This window comes from Sabethes cyaneus, chromosome 2, assembly GCF_943734655.1.
Source record: "Sabethes cyaneus chromosome 2, idSabCyanKW18_F2, whole genome shotgun sequence".
Lineage (NCBI taxonomy): Eukaryota > Metazoa > Arthropoda > Insecta > Diptera > Culicidae > Sabethes > Sabethes cyaneus.
In genome coordinates this window covers 46,119,205-46,144,585 of record NC_071354.1, presented here as the reverse complement: position 1 = coordinate 46,144,585, position 25,381 = coordinate 46,119,205, and the positions used below count along the sequence as shown (strand labels likewise).

Here is a 25,381-nt window from a genome sequence, read left to right as displayed (position 1 = left end):
AGCACAGTTTTTAGCATTATTCCACAAAAACAATATAATTTAAAAACACAAAATTGACACAGGAATGATTCAAACATAACACAAAAATATATTTAATCGATTATTTATTTATTTACTATTTGATGGGGCTTTCAACCGTTGGTTGGTTCGCCCCAATTTAAGCGATTATGTTTTTGGCTAAAAAAGTGAAATTGAAAGTGCAACATTTTGAATCACATTTTTTTGTCGAGTAAACCAACAGTATATGTGCTACGGGGTGAAGTGGCTGTCAAATTCATACATTTCCGATGTCCCACGCATAGATACCAAAATGTTAATTTTGACAGGAACCAAAAAATTTGCTGGGAATTCCCCTTTACCAAGGACCATTTGAAAGTTGCTCTGTTCACTCCTACATGAGAAAGAGATAGCAACACACCATGCCCTTGTATATGTGCCAGTCACTCATACACAGCCAAGCAGTTTTTTCTAGCTTATTTCAAGCTGTCAAAAAAGTGTACAACGTGTTTTGTTACTAATCCGACATGCACCTTTAATGTGTCAAGTGACGCAAATAAAAAACAACAAAAACATCAACATGAAAATGATACAAAAAATATGATACAAAGAAGATAAAAAATGCCACACAAATATGTCTCAAAAATGATTCCAAAATAGCGTAAAAAATACATAAGTTAAAATGAAAATGATACAAAATGCATGAAAAACACGAAAATGACAAAGATAACAAACAAATATAAAAAGAAAACAAAAATAACTCACGGAAGAAATGATACTCCGATTTTTCTTCATTTGTCGAACAGAAGAAATGAAAATTACTCCAAAATGGCACAAAAACACCACAAAAAGTACGCTAAAACTGACATAAACCGATCATTTTGGTAATTTATAATTTACTTTGACTTAACTTTATTTAGTTTCAGATTAAAGTTAAAGCTTTTTCAGCGGTATTTATGTACGTTAGCAAATGCATAAGGGTCATTCCACATCAAGTGACCGAGAAAAAGTTCAAACGTGTAATCGACCTTCACGGATTTGAACCAAATTTTTCCAGATTGCTCGTTTTCGGTCAGGAAGTAAAAATCCAAAATTCGGTGCCGATCATACATTCCCTCGATTAATGGGAGCGCCTCCATTTTTAAGGAAAAAACCCGTTTTTGTCAAAACCTCTTATTTTCTTTTACTTATATCTCGGGAAATATTAGGTATAGAAAGAGAAAGACACTATTTTCATATTTTCAAAGGAAATTACTCACGGAATTCGAAAAAGATATTATTTTTGAGCACCAGTGCTGCCGAATATTTTTAAACTCAATTTGAAAACTAAATTTACATTTTTCTTTCAATGAAGACAATTTGATCTCAAAAATTCCAGCTTCATCGTGTTTAGCAGATTTTTTTACATAAGAATCACCTATCGCCCAGAGGTATTCTTTGGCGATCTCGAGATACAACGTTTAAAAGGAAGCAATCTCCCATTTTTTATATAAAACTAAGTGCAAAATAACTTTTTCTTGAAGTAATGATTCTCTCTACTCGAACTATCTTCTATCTATACCTATAAAAATGGATTTCTGTCTGTCTGTCTGTCTGTCTGTCTGTCTGACGGGATGTTCCTTATAGAATCTAAAACTACTGAACCAATCGTCATGAAAATTTGCATGTAGAGGTTTTTGGGATCAGGAAAGGTTCAAGGTTCAGGTTAAAGACTAAGAGGGGGGGCTCCCATACAAATGAAACACAATTTTCTGCATAACTCGACAACTAAACAAGCAAATGTAACAAAATTTGGCATTTGGATGATTTTGGAGACATGCATTTTTTCTATTGTGAATTGAGACCCCTCCCCTCTTTAGAAGAGGAATTATGACTTCTCTTCCCTTTAATAGGGGGGGGGGGGCTTCCATACAAATGAAATACAAATTTCCTCATAACTCGAGAACTAATCAAGCAAATGGAATCAAATTTGGCATGTGGGAGGCTTTGGAGGCAGGAATTTTTTTTATGATGGTTTGAGACCCCTCACCTCTGTGGTAGGGAGATAAGGACTCTCATACAAAAAAACAGAAATTTTTGCGAAACTCAAAAACTAATCGAACTCCAGAAATTTTAGACTCTTTCGGCCGGTTTTCAGACTTGGCAACCCTAAGACGGACACAGGCCGCGAGTGTTGCCGGCGACCTGCCGTCGGAAGCGCCGGCCACTGCGGGGGGCAGCCCCCTGTAGAGATCACCTCTATCTAGGTTTATTTATTTTCCTAGATCTACTGACCTCTATTACTTTTCTTCAGTTGGGTCACCCCTGCGAAATGGTACTTTCTACGAAAAGATTTTCCATGAAATGGTACATCCCGCGTAAGAAACTCTATATTCCGCGTTATGGTCAACCGAGAATTGGTGTTCCGCAAAATGGTATTCGGCGAAATGGTTTGTAATGATGGCGAATATTTAAATGTTATCCGCTTTGTTTTATCAGGGTAAGCCATGGGGGGAGTTGTTTTCTATTTTACTGTGAGGTAAATTTGTATATTAAACCACCCATTAACTCCTCAGAAACCTGCAAAACTCGAGATTGTGATAAAGGTCATTCGAGATTCACGACTTATGTACAACACAGTTTAATTTGTGGCAATACGAAGTTGGTCGGGTCAGCTAGTAATAAATATAACAAATATAATTGCTATAAAACCCATTAAAAATATTGAAAAAAAGTAACGGGTCAAGAAAAATTGAGGAAGAATTCTGACATAAAAATTTTATAGAAAATTAAAGCCGGATTCAAACAAGCGTGATTGTGTTTTGAGATTTCAAAAGCAATTTTTATGCTCATGCTAAAACGTGTTTGAACCTTAAAACTTCGCTCAATAGAAATAATGTTTATTTGACTTTCTACCAGGATCTGGACTGGCTGTGGTGGTCTGCTAACTACAAACAAAACTTTTCAGCCTTCTAAAAATATAACAATGTAGACGCCCATTTGAGAAGTATAGCACGAAACGCCGGAAAAATCATCTCATCGTCTCATGAAAAGTATCACTCGCTAACTCACAACGAAACGTCAATAGCGCTGATGCGGTGAATTGTGAGACATGGAACTCTCGTTGTTTTCCACCTGCTCGTCCACCCACTCACAACACTTGTTTTCTAGACGCTGTCCCACTCTTTTCTACACCGCAAACGTACAAACGTCACGACGCTCGGCGTTCGCATCGCTCATGGCATGGTTTACTATACCCAACACAACATGCCACGTGAGTGCCCTCTGTCTATCTGTCCTATACCGATCCTACCCCATAGCGGCAAGCGCGCTGTTAACCGATGGATGGGTGCGAGGTGGGTGTGTGCGCGCCGTCTACCAATTCGGGCGACGCGACGCGCGTGTGAGTGCTTCTGGCTGACAGCAAACCGAAGCGATAGTGAAGTGGCCGATGCGCTCATCGACACTCTGGTCTCTGTTGTTTTGCGTTGGAAACCAGCTGAATCGATAATCCAAACAAAAGTGCAAGTCTAGTCATCAAGATGTGCAAATTTCCGTGAAAATCGACAGAAAAAAGTGAAAATTTTCGGCTGCAGTCATCGTCCCGGTGTTAAATGGTGTATTGTCCGTAGGAAACGAAGATGAGTCGCAGCACCAAACAGAAAAGTGCCGCGGTAAGTTGAATTTTGCAACCTTGAGACTCCGCGAAGTCTGGCCTGCAGCGATTGTTGGGCTGGTCCCAATGTAGGCGAAAATATCATTGCTTTCGGCTATTCGCGAGAAGAAGATGGACGGATGGGCGACTGTACAAACAGTGGAAGAATTACACAAGTTTTTCGGCGGCTTTGCGCTTCAATCTCGGTAAAATAACATTCAATCGCTTGAAATCGTGCATCACGGTGTTACCTATGAAAAAAAAGTTGAATAATGAAAGTGTTTCGCTCGCTGCACAGCACAGAAGCGAACGTGATTACTAATTCATCTGAGACGGCCTTAGGGGAAAGTGGAGTGCTTTTACACCGACGGCGGTGCAGTGTGAAGTCTTTGCAGTCAGGTGCAGATTATTTTGTTGTCCTCGAAACGAACAAAAAATAAATTAAATCCTGTTTGGGGTGAACTTTCCACATTGGAGTACCTATCTAATTTCAATTAGGCTGCGAATTCTCATGTTTATGATCAATCGGTAATTTGAACCATTCCACCGGAAGTGACGAATTGTTCGAGCACGACCCTCGACGACTGCAATAAAATGAACTTGACGTATGTACACCATTGACAACCATTGAATTTCGTGTACCTAGCTGAATATTTCAGCTTCACTGTCTAAATAATATTCGAATACAAAATATGTACACGAATATTAAACAAATCCATGTTATGCAAGCAATAATATTGAAGATTTTGTTTGATAGACCGAAAATCGCAGACCATAATTAGATTCTCGACATATCGACGGTCAAAGCGAAGCCACAACTGACAAAGTTCCCCAGCAATGATAATCATTTGATTTTGTTGTGATTTTCCCAATTTTTCGATATGCAGACAGCTAGATTTTTGATCATTCGTCATTGTTAATTTTTGAAAAAACACTTTTTAGAAAACTAATATAGAACAATATAGTCCGATTTTCCAACAATTTAGATGATTAACAAATTTAAAAAAAAAGTTAAATAAAACTAGTTTGAAATAAAAGTTTTCTCTCTCCTATAACATGTAACAGTAGAGAACTATTGAAAGGTTTATATGTATGTTCTATGTACTCAAATAAGCAAACATAGTTTGTCAAATGCAGACAAAAAGTCTGCAGTCGAAAATATGAACCCATGAACAATAGGAGTTAGAAAAGAGCGAGACAACGTCTAAAAAGCAAGTGAGTGTTCACTTCAAAATTAACGACGACCATTTATGGACAATTAACAGCTAGTAATGGTCTCGTGATAAGACTAAAATTATACTAAACAAATAAAAGTTCTCTATTTGAAAGTTTATGAACACTAACTACGTAGAAATCAGCATCAAAACAAAAGCTATAGCTATTAAGAGCACGCACTTATTTGGAGGTAATAAGTCGTCTGCGTGTGGAAACTTTAAACGCGATTATCTTGATAGGTTGTTATTTTTTAGAACGTACCGTGGCGGTGAGCAAGGACTAATTGCCTTTTAACTGACGAAGGAATTTTCATTTAAAGCGGAACGCATCGGATGCATAGAGTAAATTGGCAGACGTTCCGAAAACTAAGTATGTCGAATGTCTGCGTTTTTTCACAAATATCTGAAATCAAACATGCCATACAAAATGTATGGGAAACTCAACAATGTTCTCTCTGCTTTCTGAAAAAATAGGCTTTACTGTGCTTAGAAAATCGATTTTTCTGATGAGTATAATGAAAGCTGTTTTCCCTTAGAAAGGATCTAAAATAACTATAAAACGTCTCTTATGAAACCTCCCAACTCCGGAAAGAGAAGGGCGAGCAAGAAGCGAAGGCTGAACTTATATTTAATATGCAATTATTTACAATCAAATTATTTGATAATTGCAACTAGTAATCTAAAAGTCATTGAGTTGTTTTTTACAATAATTTACTTTCATATATTTGATGCTTTGCCTGCCTAGTGGAAGCAATCATGTATGTTTCCTGTTTTTAAAAAGGGGATAAATGCGACGTGGCGAACAACTGAGGCATAACGCCTTTGTGTTCCGAATCTGAAGTGTTTGAAATCATCATAAGAGATGCATTATTCGCAGCCTGTCGACCCTACATCAGCGCAGTACGACGCAGCCTGGTTTTTATTCGGCACGGTTGGTGGAAACTAATTAAACTGGTGCACCTCGTATTGTTTTGCACAAGGAATGCGAGCAACAAAGCTCAAGTATATTCGATTAAGATTTATAAGTTTCTTTTCTGTTCCAAGCACGGAACGGATTTCGGAGGAACTTGTTCAGGATGTGGAATCGGCCATATGGCCTTTGAGAGACATGAGATGGTCTACTTAGGCCATTACAAATATTTTTTGTCCTTCCGGTATTAGGCCACTGAAGGGGAGGGGGGCGAAAAAACAGATTTTTTTAATCGAGCAAAAAAAATTGATTTTGGGAATTTTTCGACCGATTTTCGGAAATTCCGTTGTTCGAATTTCCATTCCTGTTTCATGTTAGAAGCATTAACTCAACTCGTGCACTCATTTTTCGAGTTTTTCAGGCTGTAGAACCCACAGACAATTGATTTTGTGAAAAAAAATTAACTAATATCCTACAAATTATGTTTTTGCCCCCACGATTCTTCAAGCCAATTTCCGAGGGGGGGGGGGGGTGACAAAAACTTTTAAAATTATTTGCAATGGCCTTTCTTCTACCTGCCGAGAGCCAAGGCAGTTCTTGCCGTATCAAGAATTCCTTTCCACTGTACTCGGTCGGGAACTATTCGTCGCCAATTCGTTATGCGTCTCGGCACAGGAAAGTCGGTTTCAACGTGGTCGAGCCATCTAGCACGTTGGGCCCCTCTGTTCCTTATGCCAGGGGGGTTCTTGAAGAGAACGGATTTCACTGCACAATCGGTCGGTATCCTTGCGACGTGTGCGGCCCACCGTAGTCTTCCAACTTTCATCAGGTATACGATGAGAATCTCGCCAAGTTATACTTGCAATTCGTGGTTCATACGCCTACGTCACTCTCCGCTATCCGTTTGTACTCCACCAAAAATAATCCACTACACCATTCGTTGAAATACGGCAAGAGCACGTATATGTTCCGTAAGCAAAGTTACATTCTCAAGTCCGTAGTGGACTACCGGACGAATTAGCGTTTTGTATATCGTCAGCTTTGTGTGGCGGCCAATGCTCGTTGATCGAAGCGTCTTGCTGAGGGTAAAGTAGGCTCGATTTGCAGCTTGAAAGCCTTGTTGAATCTCCTTACTCGTATTATTGTCGAGAGTGACCAGAGATACCAAATATACGAATTCATCAACCACTTGCAATTCATCGCTGCGTCCATAGCCACTGTCCGTGGGAGGCAAACGTTCTTTTCTCTGGAGTCTCTTCCTACCATATATTTGGTTTTCGACGCATTAATTTGTAGCCCCATTCTCCTAGCCCCCGTTTTTAGTTTGCAAAGGCTAGGAGTTGGCTACTTTTGCTGAAGATAGATCCTCTCGTTTCGATGCCCGCTCGTCGGATGACACCTTTAATAGCGACACTGAATAACATACAGGACAGTTCACCCCCTTGACGCAATCCGAAACGTGCAATTAGCACATTGCTCCAGGGTAGCTTTATTCAGCCGCGTCAGTTTGTCCGGAAAACCGTACTCGTGCATTATCTGCCATAGCTGTTCGCGTTCAACTGTTTCGTATGCTGCCCTGAAATCCACGAAAATATGATGCGTGGGCACGTTGTACTCCCGACATTTCTGGAGAATTTGTCAATAAGTAAAAATTTGATCCATAATAGCACGGGCCCCCATATAACCCGCCTGATACAGCCCTACGAATTGTCTTGCTATTGGGGATAGACGACGCAACAACATCTTGGAGAGCACCTTGTAGGCGGCGTTGACTAACGTGATGCCGCTGTAGTTACAACAATCAAGCCGATCGCCTTTTTTGTAGATGGGACAGACCACACCCCTTCTATCCAGAGCCAGCATTTGTGCGGTCGCACAGAGCCTCGCGCTTCGTGACGACTAGAGAAAAATGTTAAAAAAATTCTAGTGGACAATCCCTGGCTGTATAAAGCACAATTGCTTGTTCACAAATACTTACTTGATTTCCATTGTTTTCTTTCCTTTTTTATTAAAATGCATAATGTAAAGTGTTATGAAATTAAGCCTAGCTACTTTGGAATGGGACATTACATAATGTGACGCCGACTGTTTACGGAGGTCACCAAATGAGCACTTCGCTCTTTTGAACCAATGAACTCTCCAGGTCCGCATGGTATTCTACCCATTTTTTACAGAAAATGGAGATACGCTTTGAAACAAATCCCGGATAATTGAAAAATAGAGATGGTGTTCATTCCGGGGGGAGATAAAAAAGAGAAAACCATTCATAAGGCTTTCAGACCAATAAGTCTGATATCAACGTTTCTTAAGTTGATGTGGAAATCAACATACATACTAACACGACAAATTTACGGAAACCACTCTGCACTGTGTAGTGACGTTATTGAGAAATCAGTTAAATCAGGAGACGGCACTTTGTGCATTCCTTGACATTGAAAGAGCTTTCGATTACACGTCCTTAATTTCAACCACACTACAATGAGCTCAAGTAATTCTTTCGAGCAGAGAAATCACAGCATCAATGAGAGATACGTCGGTCGCGATTTCGGTGATCAAAGGATGTTTACAAGGAGTTCGCTCCTCCTTGCGTTGGACCCTGGTGACCGACGCACTCCTTCACAAAATATCGCAACTTGGTTATGAGACTATTACTTATGCCGTCGACGTAGAACTTATCGTCAGAGGAACGTTTGACGCAGTACTGTAAAGTTGTTTGTTAGGAGCTCTAAACACCATCATGTGATGATGCTTACAAGACGGGCTTAATATAAACCCCACAAAGCCGTCGTTATTCAGTAATGAAGTGGAACACCTCAGAATAACTCTCGACGAAGACCAGTTAAGAAAGCATCACGTTGGAATCAAATACAGGGTTGTAGACTAAACAGTTTATCTACCCAAATCCTACGGTTGCTTAAACACAACTTAACTCCTAACTGGACACTGTCCTGCTATTTATCGTTTAAAGAATATCGCAATGATACCGAAACTTACCGCTTTTGTGACTCTGAACTTGAAAGTTCAGTGCGTGTGCACTACAATTATGAGGCTCTTGCTTTATCTAGGCATAACTTCTTCGAAAGTATCCTCCCTAGAGCCCAAATCTTAAAATGTCAATAATGATATTAACAACGCAGTACTGAATTGGAGCACAAGATTACAATTATCTATCTCAACTCCACCAATAGATATGAATTAGAGTATTGAATTGAGAGACTGGCCATGTTACTCAAAAACTCGCATCATCAAACCAACGACACTCACTGGTTAGATGTGTTTAGATGTGTAGCTCTTGCGAGTTTGGTTCACTTTCTCGTAAAACTTGCGCGTTTCATTGGCCTGGAATAATGGTTCTAGTTCTTCACGATCTCTGTCCTCCTTGTGGCGTTCTGGTCAATAACGGAGTAGCAGCACACGGGCGGTATCCTATGCTTATGCCTATGCTTATCTCTGTCCTTGGGGCATTTTTTCTTCCAGAGGATCGTGACTAACTCATTCCGCTGCATGATTGAGTCGCTGCACGTGATAATGGCCTTCCATGTCTTGTAGACGATTTTCTTTTGCATTATGCAACTAAACTATGCTTCCCTTTTGGAGTACTTCTGAACAAAAGAAGTGCGGTTAGGTTTTGGATGAACCTTCACAATCATGAGCTGTTGCCTTTGCCGTAAGTTTGGCTGTTCGATTTCCTACCAATTTAAGGTATGGAAGATGAAGCACCACTATGGCCAGAACATGCAATGTAGTCCTTTCGAGGTAGAAGATTCAGAGTGTTGTCACTATGGATCGCACGTGGCCTATTGTGTCACGGTCGAATATTTGCTTAATGGGAAAAGTATTAAATAAATTGCTCTTTTATCGTTTTCCAATATGCAGGTTTCATCCGTCGACCTACGTTTTCAATTTGCACTTTTGTTTAACCAACGAAGAAGTGGCCATGCACCTTGATTCGACTAAAATGACTGTTCGATTACAATTGAGTAGGGCTTCGTAGCCTGATGCCGTCGATGCGACACGAGAGCACCGTTGCCAACCGGTTTTAACGAAAATTTCGTGAAGAAGGATAAAAAAGTCTGGCTGTCATTTGGTCGAATGGAAGACAATGCACAATGGGCAAAAACGAGCTCGTAATCTCAAGAATTAGAAGCCGCTGCTTTGGAATCTTACAAGATACCTATCCTTATGTAAAAAAAGGCAAGAAATCGATTGGTGATGGTTTCATCCTGCGCAGACTTCTTCTGAACTCTACACAGATAAACTACACATTTTTTTGAAGACTGTTTTTATCTTTGACTAAGTTTTAATCGCTCTAATTAGGTTTTACTATGTATTTAGGGGTGAATTGGGCGAAATGGACTATACCTACATTTCGCACAGTATGGAATGGATTAGATTTGATTCTTCTGATGTTTTGACAAAATTTGGAAGCTATTTGAGTTCGTTTCACGGACGGAAAATAAGCTTTTATACTGGTTAATAGCTTTTAACATGATTTTTGGGTAAAATAGGGCAGAATGGACCACTTCCCGAAGTCTGCGCAGGATGAAACCATCACCAATCGATTTCCTGCATTTTTTTTACATAAGAATAAGTATCTTGTAAGATTCCAAGGCAGCGGCTTCTAATTCTTGGGATTACGAGCTCGTTTTGCCCATTGTGCAATGTTTAAAAAACGTCTTTTTTTGTTTGATCAGGCATCAAAAAGTCTGGAAATCCAAACAAACCTAAAAGGTTGGCAACGCTGTGCGAGAGTGAGCGCGATCTATTGCTTTCGGATCTTTCGTAAGAGCTAATGATCGTGATCATTGCGTCGAATTGGCTGCGTTCTTAAGCGAATTTGATTAAGAGTACGACACTCAAAGAAAATGTTGCAGCATCTTGTCTACAAAATCTCGAAGTGTAACAAGTATATGAGGAAAAGTAACGGGCCTATTTTACTCCTCTGTGGAACACCAAACTTATTGCTAAAATTACTAGCCTCGATAGAGTCTAGCTTAACTGAGAATCTACGATTCGTCAAGCATGTCTGAAGCTAGCTGACAAAATCGTCAGAAACTCTAATCGGTAGAGTTTCCGTAACAAAGTTTGATGGTCAATACGGTTAAAAGCGGCTTTCAGGTCAGTGTTGTCTGAGTTGATCTGAGCTGCAACCTCCATATGTCTAAGACAGAATGAGCTAAACTGTAAGAGGTTAGTGCTTATAGAGCATCTTGGGGAAAAGTCATATTGCTCCATCGAAGTATAGGATTTTAATTTGCTAATCAATAGCTCAAAAACGAGAATCTCCAATAACGAGAACCAACACATAAATATTTTATTCACCGGAAATTTTCGATGCTGCATTTAAATTCTTTTTTCAATAGTGGAAAAAAGTAAGATCTTACTTACTTTTTCACAAAGACATCTCGAAGTGTATGTTGCAAATTTGCGGTAAAGGTTTATACAGCGTACACAGCTTGCACATTTATTCAAAACTACAGACGGTATTCTATTAGGACCTACATTAGATGATATTTTTTGTCTTTGAGAGATATAAATTTAAAATTTCATTTTAATAGTTTTTGGATATTTATCTAGATTTATTAACTCGAAATGCAAGTCAATAAAAATTATTATCATCTACAAAGAATAATCATGCTCATTCTATATCCCAAACACTCCTGGTTATTGAGGTATATAAGGGAATGAAGTTGCAGACGAAGTGGCCAAATGTGGCTCCAACTCTCCAATCACTATCCAGCATGATAGGATCGGTTTCATGACATCATCTTCATAATCTCGGTTCCGTACAATATGATATTAAATATCATCAAATTTTGTCGCGAATCCTCAAAACATCTGCTCTACGGATCACTAAGACGAAGAATTCAGTATCCCAAAAACGCCTAACTAGATTCTAAGGAGATCTGTCTGACTACCTTGCTTCTAGTTGCCAGCCTATCGCTTTCTTATCGCTTAAAACGAAGAAAACATGTTTTTATCTTGGATAATTACTGTGTTACTATTCTGGAAAAAAAGCAAACCAGATTTTCAGCAACTATTTTTCTTACAAAGAGAATGTGACTTAAAATTAAAAACAGCTAAATACGTATAATTTTGAATTCACTCGTCCAAATAAAGTGCTTCAAACAAAAAAAAGACAATCGTCCAATTAGAATAATTATTGCTTCGTAGTAAATTCACTACACATTTGTTTCAACAGTATGATGGGATGAGTAAGGAGATGGCATTACAATATTTGTTCTATTGCACTTAATCAATCACTTCTCACTAAGCTAAGTGCTGCCCAATTTCGCTCAAATACTGTTTAACCACTAGATTTGTTTCCAAAGGAGTCTGCGAAGTCTTACTTCTATTTTAGCTAACTAAACCCTAAATTTTGCTTCACAGAGCGCAAAAAACGAATGCGTCCAGGTTGTCGTCCGTTGTCGACCGCTTAGCAACAAGGAACAGGCCGGAAACTTTCAGAAGGTTGTGGACGTCTTTCCGAGCCGAGGCGTTATCGAGATCCTCAACTGCAATGAAACTTCACGGGAAAATAAGAAAATGTTCACGTACGATGCGGTGTACGATTGGGCGTAAGTTTTTTTTTTTTTCAATAGATTTGATTATTCAAACAAATTCAAATGGCTGTTTCTTCATAATTTCAGGTCTACTCAACAGCAGCTGTACGATGAGGTCGTCCGTCCGCTTGTTTACTCGGTGCTGGAGGGATTCAATGGGTGCGTTTTTGCTTACGGTCAAACCGGAACTGGAAAAACGCACACCATGGAGGGCATACGAAACGATTCTGACCAGAAGGGTATTATTCCCCGGGCGTTCGAACAAATTTGGGCTCATATTAATCGATCGCAGAATATGAATTTTTTGGTTGCCGTCTCCTATCTGGAGATCTACATGGAGGAACTGCGAGATTTGCTAAAACCAAACTCAACGACGCCACTGGAATTGCGCGAACGTGAGGGTGGAATCGTGGTGCCTAATTTACATTCGGTGCTGTGCAAAAGCGTAGAAGATATGCTAAATGTGATGCATATGGGCAATAAAAACCGAACCGTTGGGTTCACCAACATGAACGAGCACAGCTCGCGGTCGCATGCGATTTTCTTGATCAAGATTGAGATGTGTGAAGTTGGTTCAACTCTAGTCAAGGTTGGAAAGTTGAACTTGATTGATCTGGCTGGTAGTGAGCGTCAGTCCAAGACAGGGGCCACCGCCGAACGCTTGAAGGAGGCTAGCAAAATTAATCGCGCTCTATCGTCACTGGGAAACGTTATTTCTGCTCTGGCTGAGAAATCTCCTCATGTTCCGTATCGTGATTCAAAGCTGACACGTTTATTGCAAGACTCTCTCGGGGGTAATTCAAAAACTATTATGATAGCCAACATAGGCCCATCTGAATTTAATTATAATGAGACTCTAACAACACTTCGGTATGCCCATCGGGCTAAAACGATCGAGAACAAACCAGTTATGAATGAAGACCCGCAGGACACAAAACTACGCGAGTACCAGGAGGAAATTGCCCGCCTCAGACAGCTTATAACCGAACGGCAAAAGCGCGAATCCGTTCCAAAGGTTAGGAAGATTAAGCCAAAGCCGGTCAAACGGGAGGAAAGTCTCGAGGAGGATGAAGAAAAATCCGATTCGGAAGCAGAGGAGGAAGAAGATGAGAAAGAAAACGAGCAGGACTTCAGTGAGCTCGATGCCAAAGCGCAGGAAGCTCTTATGAGGGAAAGAGAAGCAACTGCAACTTTAGCAGCAAAATTAAGCGAACTGGAAAACCAACTAGTCAAGGGAGGTAAAAACATTCTCGACACTTACACCGAACGCCAGCTTGAGTTGGAGAAAAAAATGGCTGAGATTGCCGAGCGTAAAAAGCGCGAAATAGAAATGCAGCAACAGCTGGAACTGCAGGAAGAATCCACTATGGAAATACGGGAAACATTCACTTCGCTGCAGCAGGAGGTTGAACTGAAGACGAGAAAGCTGAAGAAGTGCTACGCAAAGTGTATGGCATTGAAGCAGGAACTGCAGGACACACGCGACGAGCACAACCGCGACCGGCGAGAGCTAGAAATGACCCAGAACGAACTGATCAAAGAGTTGAAACGCTTGCTGTTGATTATCGATAATTTTGTCCCGGCAGAGGTCAAATCTCGGCTGTACACGCAGGCAAAGTACGACGACGAAGCGGAAGAGTGGTATCTGAACAGCAGTATGATTCTGAGCAGCAACCTGGTGATGACACGACCCGTCGCCGATCCCAACCGGAGGCGACCAATGTCGGAACATGCGCTGCACATGATCAAAGCTAACGCACCCAGTGCGGTGCGCTATAAGGTGAGTCTGTCGATTTACAGAACATGGTTTTTATTCAATACACGAAGAAAATGATAAAAGCAAATGAAGAACCAGTAACGTAATAAGTGTGCTTCTTATGACCCTTTTTCTTCAGACCTTGCTTCACTTTACTAGCACTGTCCATAGCTGATGATTTAATCACTTTCTTCAACACATTCTCCGTTTATTGTAAATTATCGTCCTAAAGATTATTCAAAATAATACCTGATTTCATAACCAAGAGTTTTTGTTGTTGTTGAAGAAAAACTTTGTAGAAACCTGCGATAACAACCCGTCAAAAAATAATGCAACGTAAATAGAGAACTAAAAAGAGAACTCTTTAATATTCATACCTACTACAAGAAAACTATTCAGAACCAATGGCATACTTTTAAAAACGGAAACTTACAGATAAGATCCCTCTTTAAAAACATAAGCAAATTTCAACTTTAATGCTTTGGATTTTTTTTTTCTTGACATTGCCCTTCCAATAAAGAGCCATTCTGAAGGCCTGTAACAGTCGTAGATTAGCCAATCGACTTTGAATAATTTCTGATAGCTTTACAGCAAACGAATTGTGGCTAAGCTTTCGAACTTCACCTATAGCAATCAGCCATGCTATCATACAAATCAGAGAGTGATCGGAGAAATTTGACCAAATTCAATTATTTCAAAGTGTCTTGTAATACCTAATCCTTGAAACCGTTCGACCAGTTGCTCACAAAATGATTTTTGTTGAAGAAAACTGTTCATCATCAAGTTTGGCACCACATAGGTAGGTAAGTGGCATTGAAATTAGTCACGTATTTCGTACTTTTTGTGATTCCTGTGACTCACCCGTTTGATTGTTGTTGCTATTCAGCATGTCAAGAATGGTCAACTGCAGGGTATGAGCAGCACACCTTACAAGATTTAGTTTCTGTTTGAACGCTTCATACATATCTGACGTAAATGGTAGGTCCATAAAGTTAATCGAAATTGTCGTCTTCTGTGAAAGAAAGCATTACAAATTCTTCTTTCAGTTTCCGTACAGCCGCTAGCATGTTAGCGCCATTGTCTTCGGTTACCGAAAATATCTGTGCAAGAGTTACGCCGTAGTTTGTTACCGTTTCCATTTTTTTTTTTTTCATTTAGGAAAAAGGCAGTCTGACTCTCTTTCACCTCGATTATGTCTATAAAATATATACAATAACTCTTTGTAAAATTCAATATTTGTAAAAGAAGCTTACCCAAAGTTCCACAAGCAATTGATGATCGGCTGGAACTAAATGTTTTCCAATCACTCGCGGTTTTTTACAGTTTTATTCAGATCCTTCAGCAACACAAGATTATTCGCCACTGCGGAATGTATCGTGCGGAAGTGCCGAATAAAATTTCCCATGTCAAATTTTGCTTGAACATACTGGGCTGGCACCCACTATCAGGGTCCAATGCTGCAGAATGCTTAATCACCTACAGATATAATCCGAAGCAATTTCGGAAAATGTTCGCTTTGCTAGTATTGGATGAACGATGGTGCTTTGAAAAGGCAAAATAAACACATGATATTGACGAAAAGCAAATTTCAATGTTCATAACACTTACTTACTTATGTGTCCATGTCCACGGGTGCGGCAGAACAAAGGGATGAAATCAGAGAACTTCACTGCTGTCGGTTACCTGCCATGGCTTTTACCTGTCACCAGGACAGGTTCTCATCTACAGCCCAGTTGTCGTTGGCTTAGCTGCGCTGCAATGTGCCCCTGGGTATGCCTCTTCTGCGCTGTTCCTACGGATTCCAGTCGAGTGCTTCTCTGCAGATCTTGTTTGCTTCTTTCCTCAAGGTATGTCCAATCCACTTCCACCTACGTTCACGTATTTCTGTTGCTATCGGCCGTTGATGACACCGACGATGGAGTTCCTCATTGGATATACAGTTATCAGGCCACCAGGCCCGAATGATAAATCGCAGGCACCGATTAATAAATACCTGCAGCTATTGCGTTGTCTCCGCTGAGACGCACCACGTTTAGCAGGCATACAGTAGTATGCATGTAACGTTTGAGTTAAAAGTCCGAGTTTTCGTATGTAGAGTGATCTGGTTTGAGTGCCAAATGTTTCGCAGACCTGCAAAAGCACCCCTGGCCTTCCTGATACGTGTGGCTATATCAGTCGTGATACCATTAAGGGGCGTGAAGTTTAGTGTTCGTGGTCTATGTGAAGTTTAGTGTTCACTACCATAGACCATAGACGTTTGTGCTACATTGACTGTTAAGGCCCCCATACACGTACGCATATGTTGGGTTGGAAATGAACAAAATGTTGGAGGTTCATTCCGACCGAGCGCCGAGCCGAACATTTTCTTCTGTCAGCTTGGTTCGTGGCACTCACACAAAAGCGAGCGTGTTGGACGAACATGAATTCACCAACATTTTCGGCCAACATGTACGTACGTGTATGGGGGCCTTTAGACCAGCTGCCTGGGTGAGCAATACAATGTCGTCGGCTAGGTCAAGGCCGTTTAGCTGCTGCTGCTCCATCGTTAGAGGATTCCAAGGCAATCCTCGATTGGGTCTACTGTAAATTGCTCCAACTAATATCTCACCCATAACGATGAGAAACAGAAGCGGTGATAAAATGCAGCCCTGTCTCACGCCAGCAGTAACCCTTATAGGGGTGGACAAGGCGCCGTTGTGCAAAACCTTGCACGAAAACGCCTCGTAATGAGCCTCGATGAGATGGACTAGCTTATCTGGAACTCCTCTACGTTTAAGTACGCCCCAGATGTGTTCGTGATTGAGTCGGTCGAACGCCGCGTCCTGAAAATCGTTGATCTGCTCCAATATAATGCGGAACGTTGCGATATGCTCTAGATATTGTCGGCCAGCACGGAATCCAGCTTGCTGCCACCGGAGAGTAGTATCGATCTGCTCCTGGACCCGGTTAGGAATTATTTTACAGAGTACTTTGAGAGTAATACAGAGCAGCGTGATGCCACGCCAGTATGCGATAACTTCAGTTAGGTCTACAGTTTTAGAGCCTTTGACCAATATGCCTTGCATCCAGTCCACCGGAAAAGTTGCGATTTCTTATATATTGCTGAAAAACTGATGCATCATCTGGGCTGACAAAGATGGGTCAGCTTTGAGCATTTCGGCTGAAATACAGTCCCTGGCGCTCCATTGGATTTCATACTCTTGATGGCTGCTTCAATTCAACCCAGCGATGGCGCCTCCTAGTTGACGCGATTAATTCGACGCACTGTTGGCGTTATACGCTGCTGGTTTTGTTGGTCTCTGACATTTGAAACTCGGAAGAGTTGTTCAAAATATTCAGTCCATCGCTTAAGCTGTTCTGTACGGTCAGTCAGTAGCTAACCAGCTCTATAAAGGCCCTGTACACCTCAGGATTCTTCGACGTCATAACGGTGGACGTCATAACGGCTTTCAACCCCTACTGGGAACTTTAGCTTCAAGCTTCAACATCTCGTCATACATGACGTTCCACAACACCGGGCCCAGTATGGTACCTTGCGAAATCCCTGCGGTGATTGGAACGCACTTGTCACCCTCCTCCGTGTTGTAGCATAGCACACGATTCTGGAAATAATTTTCCGGAATCCTGTACAGCGACACCGGCACTTGGACGTTCCGAAGCGAGTTGGCCATAGAGCCCCAACTAGCGGTATAAAACGCATTTCTTACGTTGAGCGTGACAACCGAGCAATAGCCGATACCCGTACTCTTGCGCTGGATTGCCACCTCGGCTGTCTTAGTGACAGACAAGATGGCATCCACCGTAAATTTGCCTTTTCGGAAGCCGAATTGGTTTCTTGATAGACCGTTTGTACCCTCAGTGCACTGTACGAGTCTGTTAAGGATAACCCTTTCCAGTACCTTGCCGGCAGTATCGAGCAGACAGAGCGGCCTACACGTCGAGGGCACACGAGGAGGTTTTACCGGCTTCGGCAATAGGACCAGGTTCTGTCGCTTCCATCTGTCCGGGAAGTGGCCAGCTTCCAGGCATCTACTCATTACTACCCCGAATAATTCGAGAGCCTCCAGAATAGCCGCTTTAATGGCCATATTCGGGATTCCGTCTGGCCCCGGTGCCTTGCTCACCTTTAGGGATTTAGTGATCTCAATAAGTTCCTCGTTCGTAACCATTACTTCCCCCCCTCTAAACCGCTGTCGCCCGCGTTACTTTGGATGTTCGGCACGGAGGCTGACCATCCTACTTTATGGTCTGAGATACTGGAACGTCGGCCGTGGGACGACTCACCAGCCTGAGGTCAGGGCCTTGGCTCGTGGCGCGGAAAGAGGCCGTCGATTATCCGCCCCAGCATCTCTGGCGATCGCTCTGCGGGCGCCATCACGCCCTTGGTCTTTGCCATTACGACCCTGTAGGCATCACCCCACGGGTTCGTATTGGCACTGGTACATAACCATTCAAAGCAGGCTCACTTTCTTGCTATTATCCCACTCTTAAGCGCTGTGCGTGCAGCAACTACTACTACTCGACATTCTGCTCTGCCCTCGTCCGAACGAGCTCTTTGCATAATTCTCCTTGCACGAAAGCAGGCTCCTCGGAGTTCCGCAATTTCTTCTGTCCACCAGTAAACCGGTGACCTACCATACCTAGGTCGGCTTTTCCTAGGCATGGTGGCGTCACACGCTCGCGATAGCACCTCAACCAAATGATCAGCGTTCGGATCGGGCATATCGCGATCACCGCACTCTCTTCGGATCGCTTCCACAAATACTTCAGGATCGAAGTATGATGTCTTCCATCCACGGGTGGTTGGAGTGTTGGCTCTACCCGCTGCCTGCCGCCTCGTTATCTGACCAACACCATAGCGGACCGCCTGATGGTCACTGTGAGTTTACCCTCCAGTCTCCTATCAGACCAGGACTGCCGAATGTCACGTCGATGATAGACTCTGCACCATTCCTACTGAAGGTACTTGTGGTGCCGACGTTTGCCAGGTCTACGTTGAGCTTTGCCAGAGCCACAAGCAGCATCCGACCCCTATGGTTTGTGCGACGACTTCCCCACTCAACCGCCCAAGCGTTAAAGTCGCCCGCCACAACCACCGGCATTAGACCAGTCAGCACAACTGATACTCGGTTTACCATCCGCGTAAACTGCTCGATCGACCAACTCGGCGGAGCATAACAGCTGCAGTAGAACACTCCACCCACTTTGGCAACGGTAAATCCCTCGTCTGCAGTTGACACAACCTCTTGAACCGGGAACCTGCTTGTCGTCCATATAGCCGCCATCCCGGACCTATCCGAGACCCAGTTACCGTTTCCTGCAGGGATGCGGTATGGGTCCGAGATGATGGCAATGTTCGTCAACGGCTCAGTAACTACTTGGTACAACAGCTGCTGGGCCGCGTGGCAGTGGTTCAAGTTTAGTTGCGTTACCTGCACTACACCCGTGTTTTAGTCGCCGGCGCGCCTGCCGGGCACTTTGGGCCTCCTGTTGTGTGCTTAGCGTCTCGTTGGTCTGTACATATCAGGCACTTGGGCGGCGCAGAACAGTCCCTCGCTATATGGCCCGCAACGCCACATCTTCTATACTGGTGGTTTCTGTCGGGCCCCTTACAGCTCCAGGACTTGTGCCCTCGCTCAAACCACCGGAAGCAAGTTTCCGGCTGCTGGAACACGCTCAGTGGGCATACGGACCATCCCACCTTCAGCTTGGCCGCCTTCAGGACTGCATTTCCGTCTACCAGTGAAAGTCTTATTGTAGCTACCTGGGTTTCCGCCGGTCCCTTGCGCAGACGTGCTGCTTCGGTAGTCACCACCACGTTACATTGCTCCTTGAGAGCTCGTGTCAGTTCGACCGCTTTAGTAATCTCGTCCAGGTTTTTAAGCTGGAGAGTCATTTTAGGCGTTAGTACGCGGATCTGTATGCCATCACCAAGGAGCTTTTCTGCCAGCACTTTGTAGGCAGAACCCTTCTCAATGGCATCCTTTTTGAGCTCATGTCGCCGGTGCGGGAGCGGCGGATACTCTGCACATCCGCGCCAAGACCCTTCAGCTGCTCGTCCCCTCTCCTGGCCTTCAAAAACTTCTGCATATCTCAGCCCTTCGGTTTTGAGGATAAGGGCATCGCCTTTGCTCCTCTTTTTTCTGACCACTTTCGGTGGAGTTCGATCCTCCTCTTGCTTCCTGGTCCTGGTGGGGGTTTCTTCCCCTGGGGATTGCCTTGCACGTTTGGTGGATACATTGTTGTCACTGGACTGCTCCGTAGTCGCAACTCGCAAGGGCCACGGTGTGGTCAGTCGTTGACAGGCAGGCATCCGTTTGTATAGACCTCGATACAAACGCCTTCTCTGCCACTTTTACTCGCGCTTCGAGTTCACTGTGTTCCTTCGTCGCAGCACGCATGGTGCCCCGAAGCATGAGCAGACTTTGTTTTAGGTCTTTCGCTAGGGTGCTGCGGCCTGCCACGAACTCGATAATGGCATCGAGCTGATGAGACGCTGCTACCACTCTTGGTAGCATGTCTCTCTTCCCTTCCACTGCTTTTATTAGCGACAGGCCATTCATTGCTGCGTCCGGCGTAGATGCAGTTGGAGCGACAGGTGTGCCGCTTCCCTTTCCGCTTACGCTGGCGCTTCTACTCGTATCCATCGGCGGAGATCGCTGGATACCACCTCTTGCAAACGGATTATCTAATCCGTCCGCGCTCACTGAAGTTTTTTTGATTTTGATTGTTCATATAGAATCCGACGAGTTGAGGGAAAAGAAGACTCCGCCGCATCAGAGCCTTCCATGATGGCTGAGTATTTATAAAACCCCCCGGCACGGGTCGCAATATTAAAGATAAACCAATTTCAAGTATTTTTGCTGAAGATATCAAACTTCTACCTTTTACCCATTTTCAGCAATAGACCTTTGTTTATAAACGACCCCTCAAATCACATTTCTTCTTGTAACATGTTTATTTCAACAGACAGCTCAATGTGATGTTCTAGACAACATTTTGCACATAAAAGAGGAATATTTTTGCTGGAGACTGTTTCGCTTTTTCTGCATTAATTAATAAGATATATAACTGTTTTGAGGCTAAAAACCGTTTGATGAAAAATGTGTATTTTTTCAAGGCTGGTGTCTTCGGAGAAGTAAAATAATAAAATATAGCGCATCTTCCTGCATTATTAGGGTGACCATGAATTCACCTATTAGGATGATACAAACTTTTGTTTTCTTAAATAATTTTAAAAACAAGATTTTTTCTCCAAAAGTTGTAGAAAATACTAAAATAAGCAACTTTGCTGAATAAAGTAACTATCTATCTCTTACCGGTTACGAAATATAATGATGTGTTAAAAAAGAGCATTTAATAATCAATTACACTCAATAACTTTGCAAACGATTATTTTATTGCTTACAAATGTTCTACAAAGTTATTTAGTATGTTGAAATTCATATTTTCTGTGAAGACTGTTTGGCGCTGGGACGCATATCTATTAAGTTATAAAATGTATGAAAAAAAAATCCAAACTTATTCCCAGGTATTCCCAGCCATGGTATTCCCAGGTATTCTCTGAAATACACATTTGGGCAGATAGCTTTAATAATTCCCTACAAATTGGTATGCAAACTAATTACAGATACCTGCAGATGGCTAAGATATTCGGATTTTTCATCAAACGGTTTTTAACTTAAAATCAGTTATATCTTATTAACTAATGCATATAAAGCAAAACAGTCTTCAGCAAAAATATTCCTCTTTTATGTGCAAAATATTTTCTAAAACATCACATTAAGTTGTCTGTTGAAATAAACATGTTACAAGAAGAAATGTGATTTGAGGGGTCGTTTATAAACAAAGGTCTATTGCTGAAAATGGGTAAAAGGTAGAAGTTTGATATCTTCACGAAAATTACTTGAAATTATTTTATCTTTAATATTTTGAAACCGAAAAGGTAAAAAAAAAAGTTTACTCAAAAAGTTATTACTTAAATTGTTGTTTAAGTAACGCTTAAATATTGGACGACCCCTTCAAAATATGCATCAATTGTTTATTTCAAAAGTTGCCGAAGACTACATTGAGCTAAGACATGCCGTTTAACCGTAAATATCTTTGTCCCGAAATTTTAATTTCTGGCCCATAGTGCTTTGAGGGCTTTGGATCCTCTGCTCAGGTTCTCAGTATTTTCAGGTTCATCGAACATGCTTCTACCGAGATCCGTCATTTGCAGGCGGAGAGTTTACACTCAGCCTTCGTATGAGTGCCCCCTTCTCTGTCCGCATACGACCCTAGTTTTTGCCGGTTGTCCGATTTCCACTAAGGAACGTATCCCGGATGGTAGCACGAAGAGGTAGAAATAGGGGTTGCCAAAATAAGAATCTGTGGAACTTCGTGGTAGATCTGAAGCGCATTATTCAACCATTTACCATCCAAGCGGGATTCTGTTTATAAACATGTAAATACTGCATTCTTCTTGCCAATCTGAACACAGCGAATATATTATCATGAACAGGATTTTTGTTTTAAACAAAAAAAAACTGGTTTTGAAATTGGCAGAATCGATGACGACTAATTTCACCTTAAAGCCCGAATGATGTAATATACATCATAGATGTATCGCTGGCAGCGATTTACGAATCTGCACCGATACGCCCCACTTCTCATAGGCGTACAATTGAATTTCAATTGTATATACAATTGGATTTGACGTTTGAATTAAGAATTCGTGTTTTTTTTTCAGTGAAAGGATCTGATTTGAATGTCAAACATTCAGAAGACCCACAAAGACACTACTGGCCTTAGTAAACTTCCACCTCCTCAACCAGTGCTGAAGAGCTGGTGAACCTACGCGTTTACAATATAGCCTTCTGTATCTTGATTGAAATGCAATCTATTTTTGTGCGTTGCCCGACTCCATACGTTTGATTGCTGCTTCAATTTTAGCTTACGATGACGCCTCAGAGTTGACTGGTAAGCTCTGCGCTTAAGCATCTTTGCATTGGTTCATTGGCGGCGACCCTTAATCCCTCTTCAGCATAATGACTGCATTATTTGGAACACGCTTACCGTATTCGAACGAAAGGTGTTACAAATTATTTTTGGATTTTGGCGGAGTACAAACGTAAAGCGTAGAGTGGCACAGGCGCAAAAACCACAAGCTACAGGTAAAAGGTAATGGTAAAAGTTGGAAAGTTACGGTGGACGGGCGACGTCGCAAAAAAGCTTGACAACAGAATGACAAAATCTGTTCTCCTCAGAACTGAGTTCAGAATCCCACCGACACCAGGAATAGAGAAGCCAAACGTGGTAGATCGCTCGACCAGGCTGAGGCCGTCTTGCGTGTGTAGAGACGCTCAACGAATTGGCAACGAGTTTGTGTAGTTCTGTCAGTTATGTCAAATTTTTAGGGAACGGTTGATATAATTTTTGCCACATATTGTTTATACATGATCCACATTATGCGTGATTTTTAAAACAAGCTAAACTTACGTTACCTTATTCTCTCCGATTGCAGGGCGAAAACATCGTCAACTACGAGCTGGACATGCCACTCCGTACAACCTACGAGTACTCGAACCCGAAGGTGTCCGCCTCGCTGCAAGCGGTCCTGGCGGAAGCAATGCAAACCGAGGACGACATCGACATCACCGATCAGTCCAACTACGCTAGCATGATGAAACAGCGGCTCGATCGGATCACCCGTCGCAACGTGGTTCAGGATGCACAAAACGGTGCCAGTTCCTCCGGCGTTGGAACCGCCTCTTCTAATGGATCGCTTACCAACGGGATTCCTCCGGCTAGCAGTAGCAGCGGTACTGGTGGAACGTCAGGTGGCACCGGTCGCGCTCGTTCGTCAATTTACAACCGCGGAATGTCGGCTGCGCCCACCTTCGGTGCACATTCGGGGGCTTCCGCGGCCAAAAAGGCCCCTCCGGCCAGTGCGGCTACCTTTCCGAAGGCGCGTGGATTGATTCCCAAATAGATCCTGCGCCAAGGTGAAACTGAAGTACTCATTTAGCATCCTCTCATCTCATCCGCATCGATTTACCACTTTATGGATCAGCGTTTGGCTTACCGTTTCGGTTTTCGATTTTTGCTTTTAAACAAGGATTGGTTTGTAATCACGAGCTTGAATGTAGGAAAAGTTTCACACGCGCGCGCATATTGGCATTTAAAAAGGCACACGGAGGCAAGCAAAATTACGGTTACGGTCCCGCCGGTAATTCCTCCTGAGACGAGGCCCCGGCGAGCCGACGGCACCGAACACACTTTAGGATGAGAAAAATTATTTGTTTCAAAAGCTAGAGCTTAGATTGCTATAATCTAGATGGTGTCTATATCGTAACTTGATTTTCGTTGATTAACGAAATTTTCGTTTCTAGTTGTCGACAGATTTCAACTGTGTAGCTGTAAATAGGTTATATATATATTTTTGTTATTCGTTCTTATCAGATTTCGGTTTCATTAGGTGAGTTCATTTTGTTAAACATATTATATTTAGGCACAAAGACCACCAGTTTTAATAGAACGTTTAGTTGTAAAACCGCTACAGATTGTGTTCCTTCGGTATTATTATTTTCTGCTTTGTCTTCGTCCATTATTCATGTTATATTTTGACTGATATTTTATAAAACAGTAGTCATTTTGTTTCCTATGTTTGAAGGTGTACATTTTTTTACCAAAGCATCTCAGTCACACATTTGTATAAGCTCAGATTTTTCGTATTCTATGCTTCAAATATCGCGTATTAATGAGCTCACTGCGGGAGACTTTATACTCACTGAAATATAAAATATTGGTTCTAGTGAATGAATATATTAGGCATTTATTTGATTTGGTAATAAGTTAGAGCAAAATTTCACAATTGAAACGGTTGTTACATGGGGTTAAACCGTCAAGATATTATTTCCGCAAACCAGTTGTAAATGCTCAGCCTTTATTGTCTATTCTGAAGAAAAAAAATATTGGAATAAAACTCAATTGATTGGCTAATAGATAACGGTCAATGAAAAGTTGAAAAAAAAGTTTAAAACAAAACAAGATAGGAGAAGCACGACAGTGAATGTAAATGAATATCCGTAAAATACTGAAGTTGCAGTTTTTACATTTACGTCCAACCTTTTCACAGCATTTCCCGTTCATAAAACATAATTTTGATCCACATTGCCTCTATCAGTTGCATTGTGTTCAACAGTTCTATCAATTGTGATTTTCACGCCGTTTAGAAAAAAAAATAAACACGGACAAAGAAAAATTAATGTGAACCAGAGCATAAATTAAATAAAATACTATAAAATCACCTGAACTTACTTTTCT

The 25,381-nt window shown here is 42.0% G+C and overlaps 1 protein-coding gene across 1 annotated transcript; it reads left to right on the top strand.

The window, feature by feature from the left end:
- The first annotated feature begins 3,492 nt into the window (after positions 1 to 3,492).
- On the top strand, positions 3,493 to 25,358 carry LOC128738659 (kinesin-like protein Klp68D). The gene is made up of 4 exons (XM_053833966.1): positions 3,493 to 3,650; positions 12,146 to 12,333; positions 12,406 to 14,098; positions 23,580 to 25,358. Exons 1-4 carry the CDS (start codon positions 3,618 to 3,620, stop codon positions 24,045 to 24,047), a joined length of 2,382 nt encoding a protein of 793 aa, XP_053689941.1. The 5' UTR covers positions 3,493 to 3,617; the 3' UTR covers positions 24,048 to 25,358.
- Positions 25,359 to 25,381: the final 23 nt, after the last annotated feature.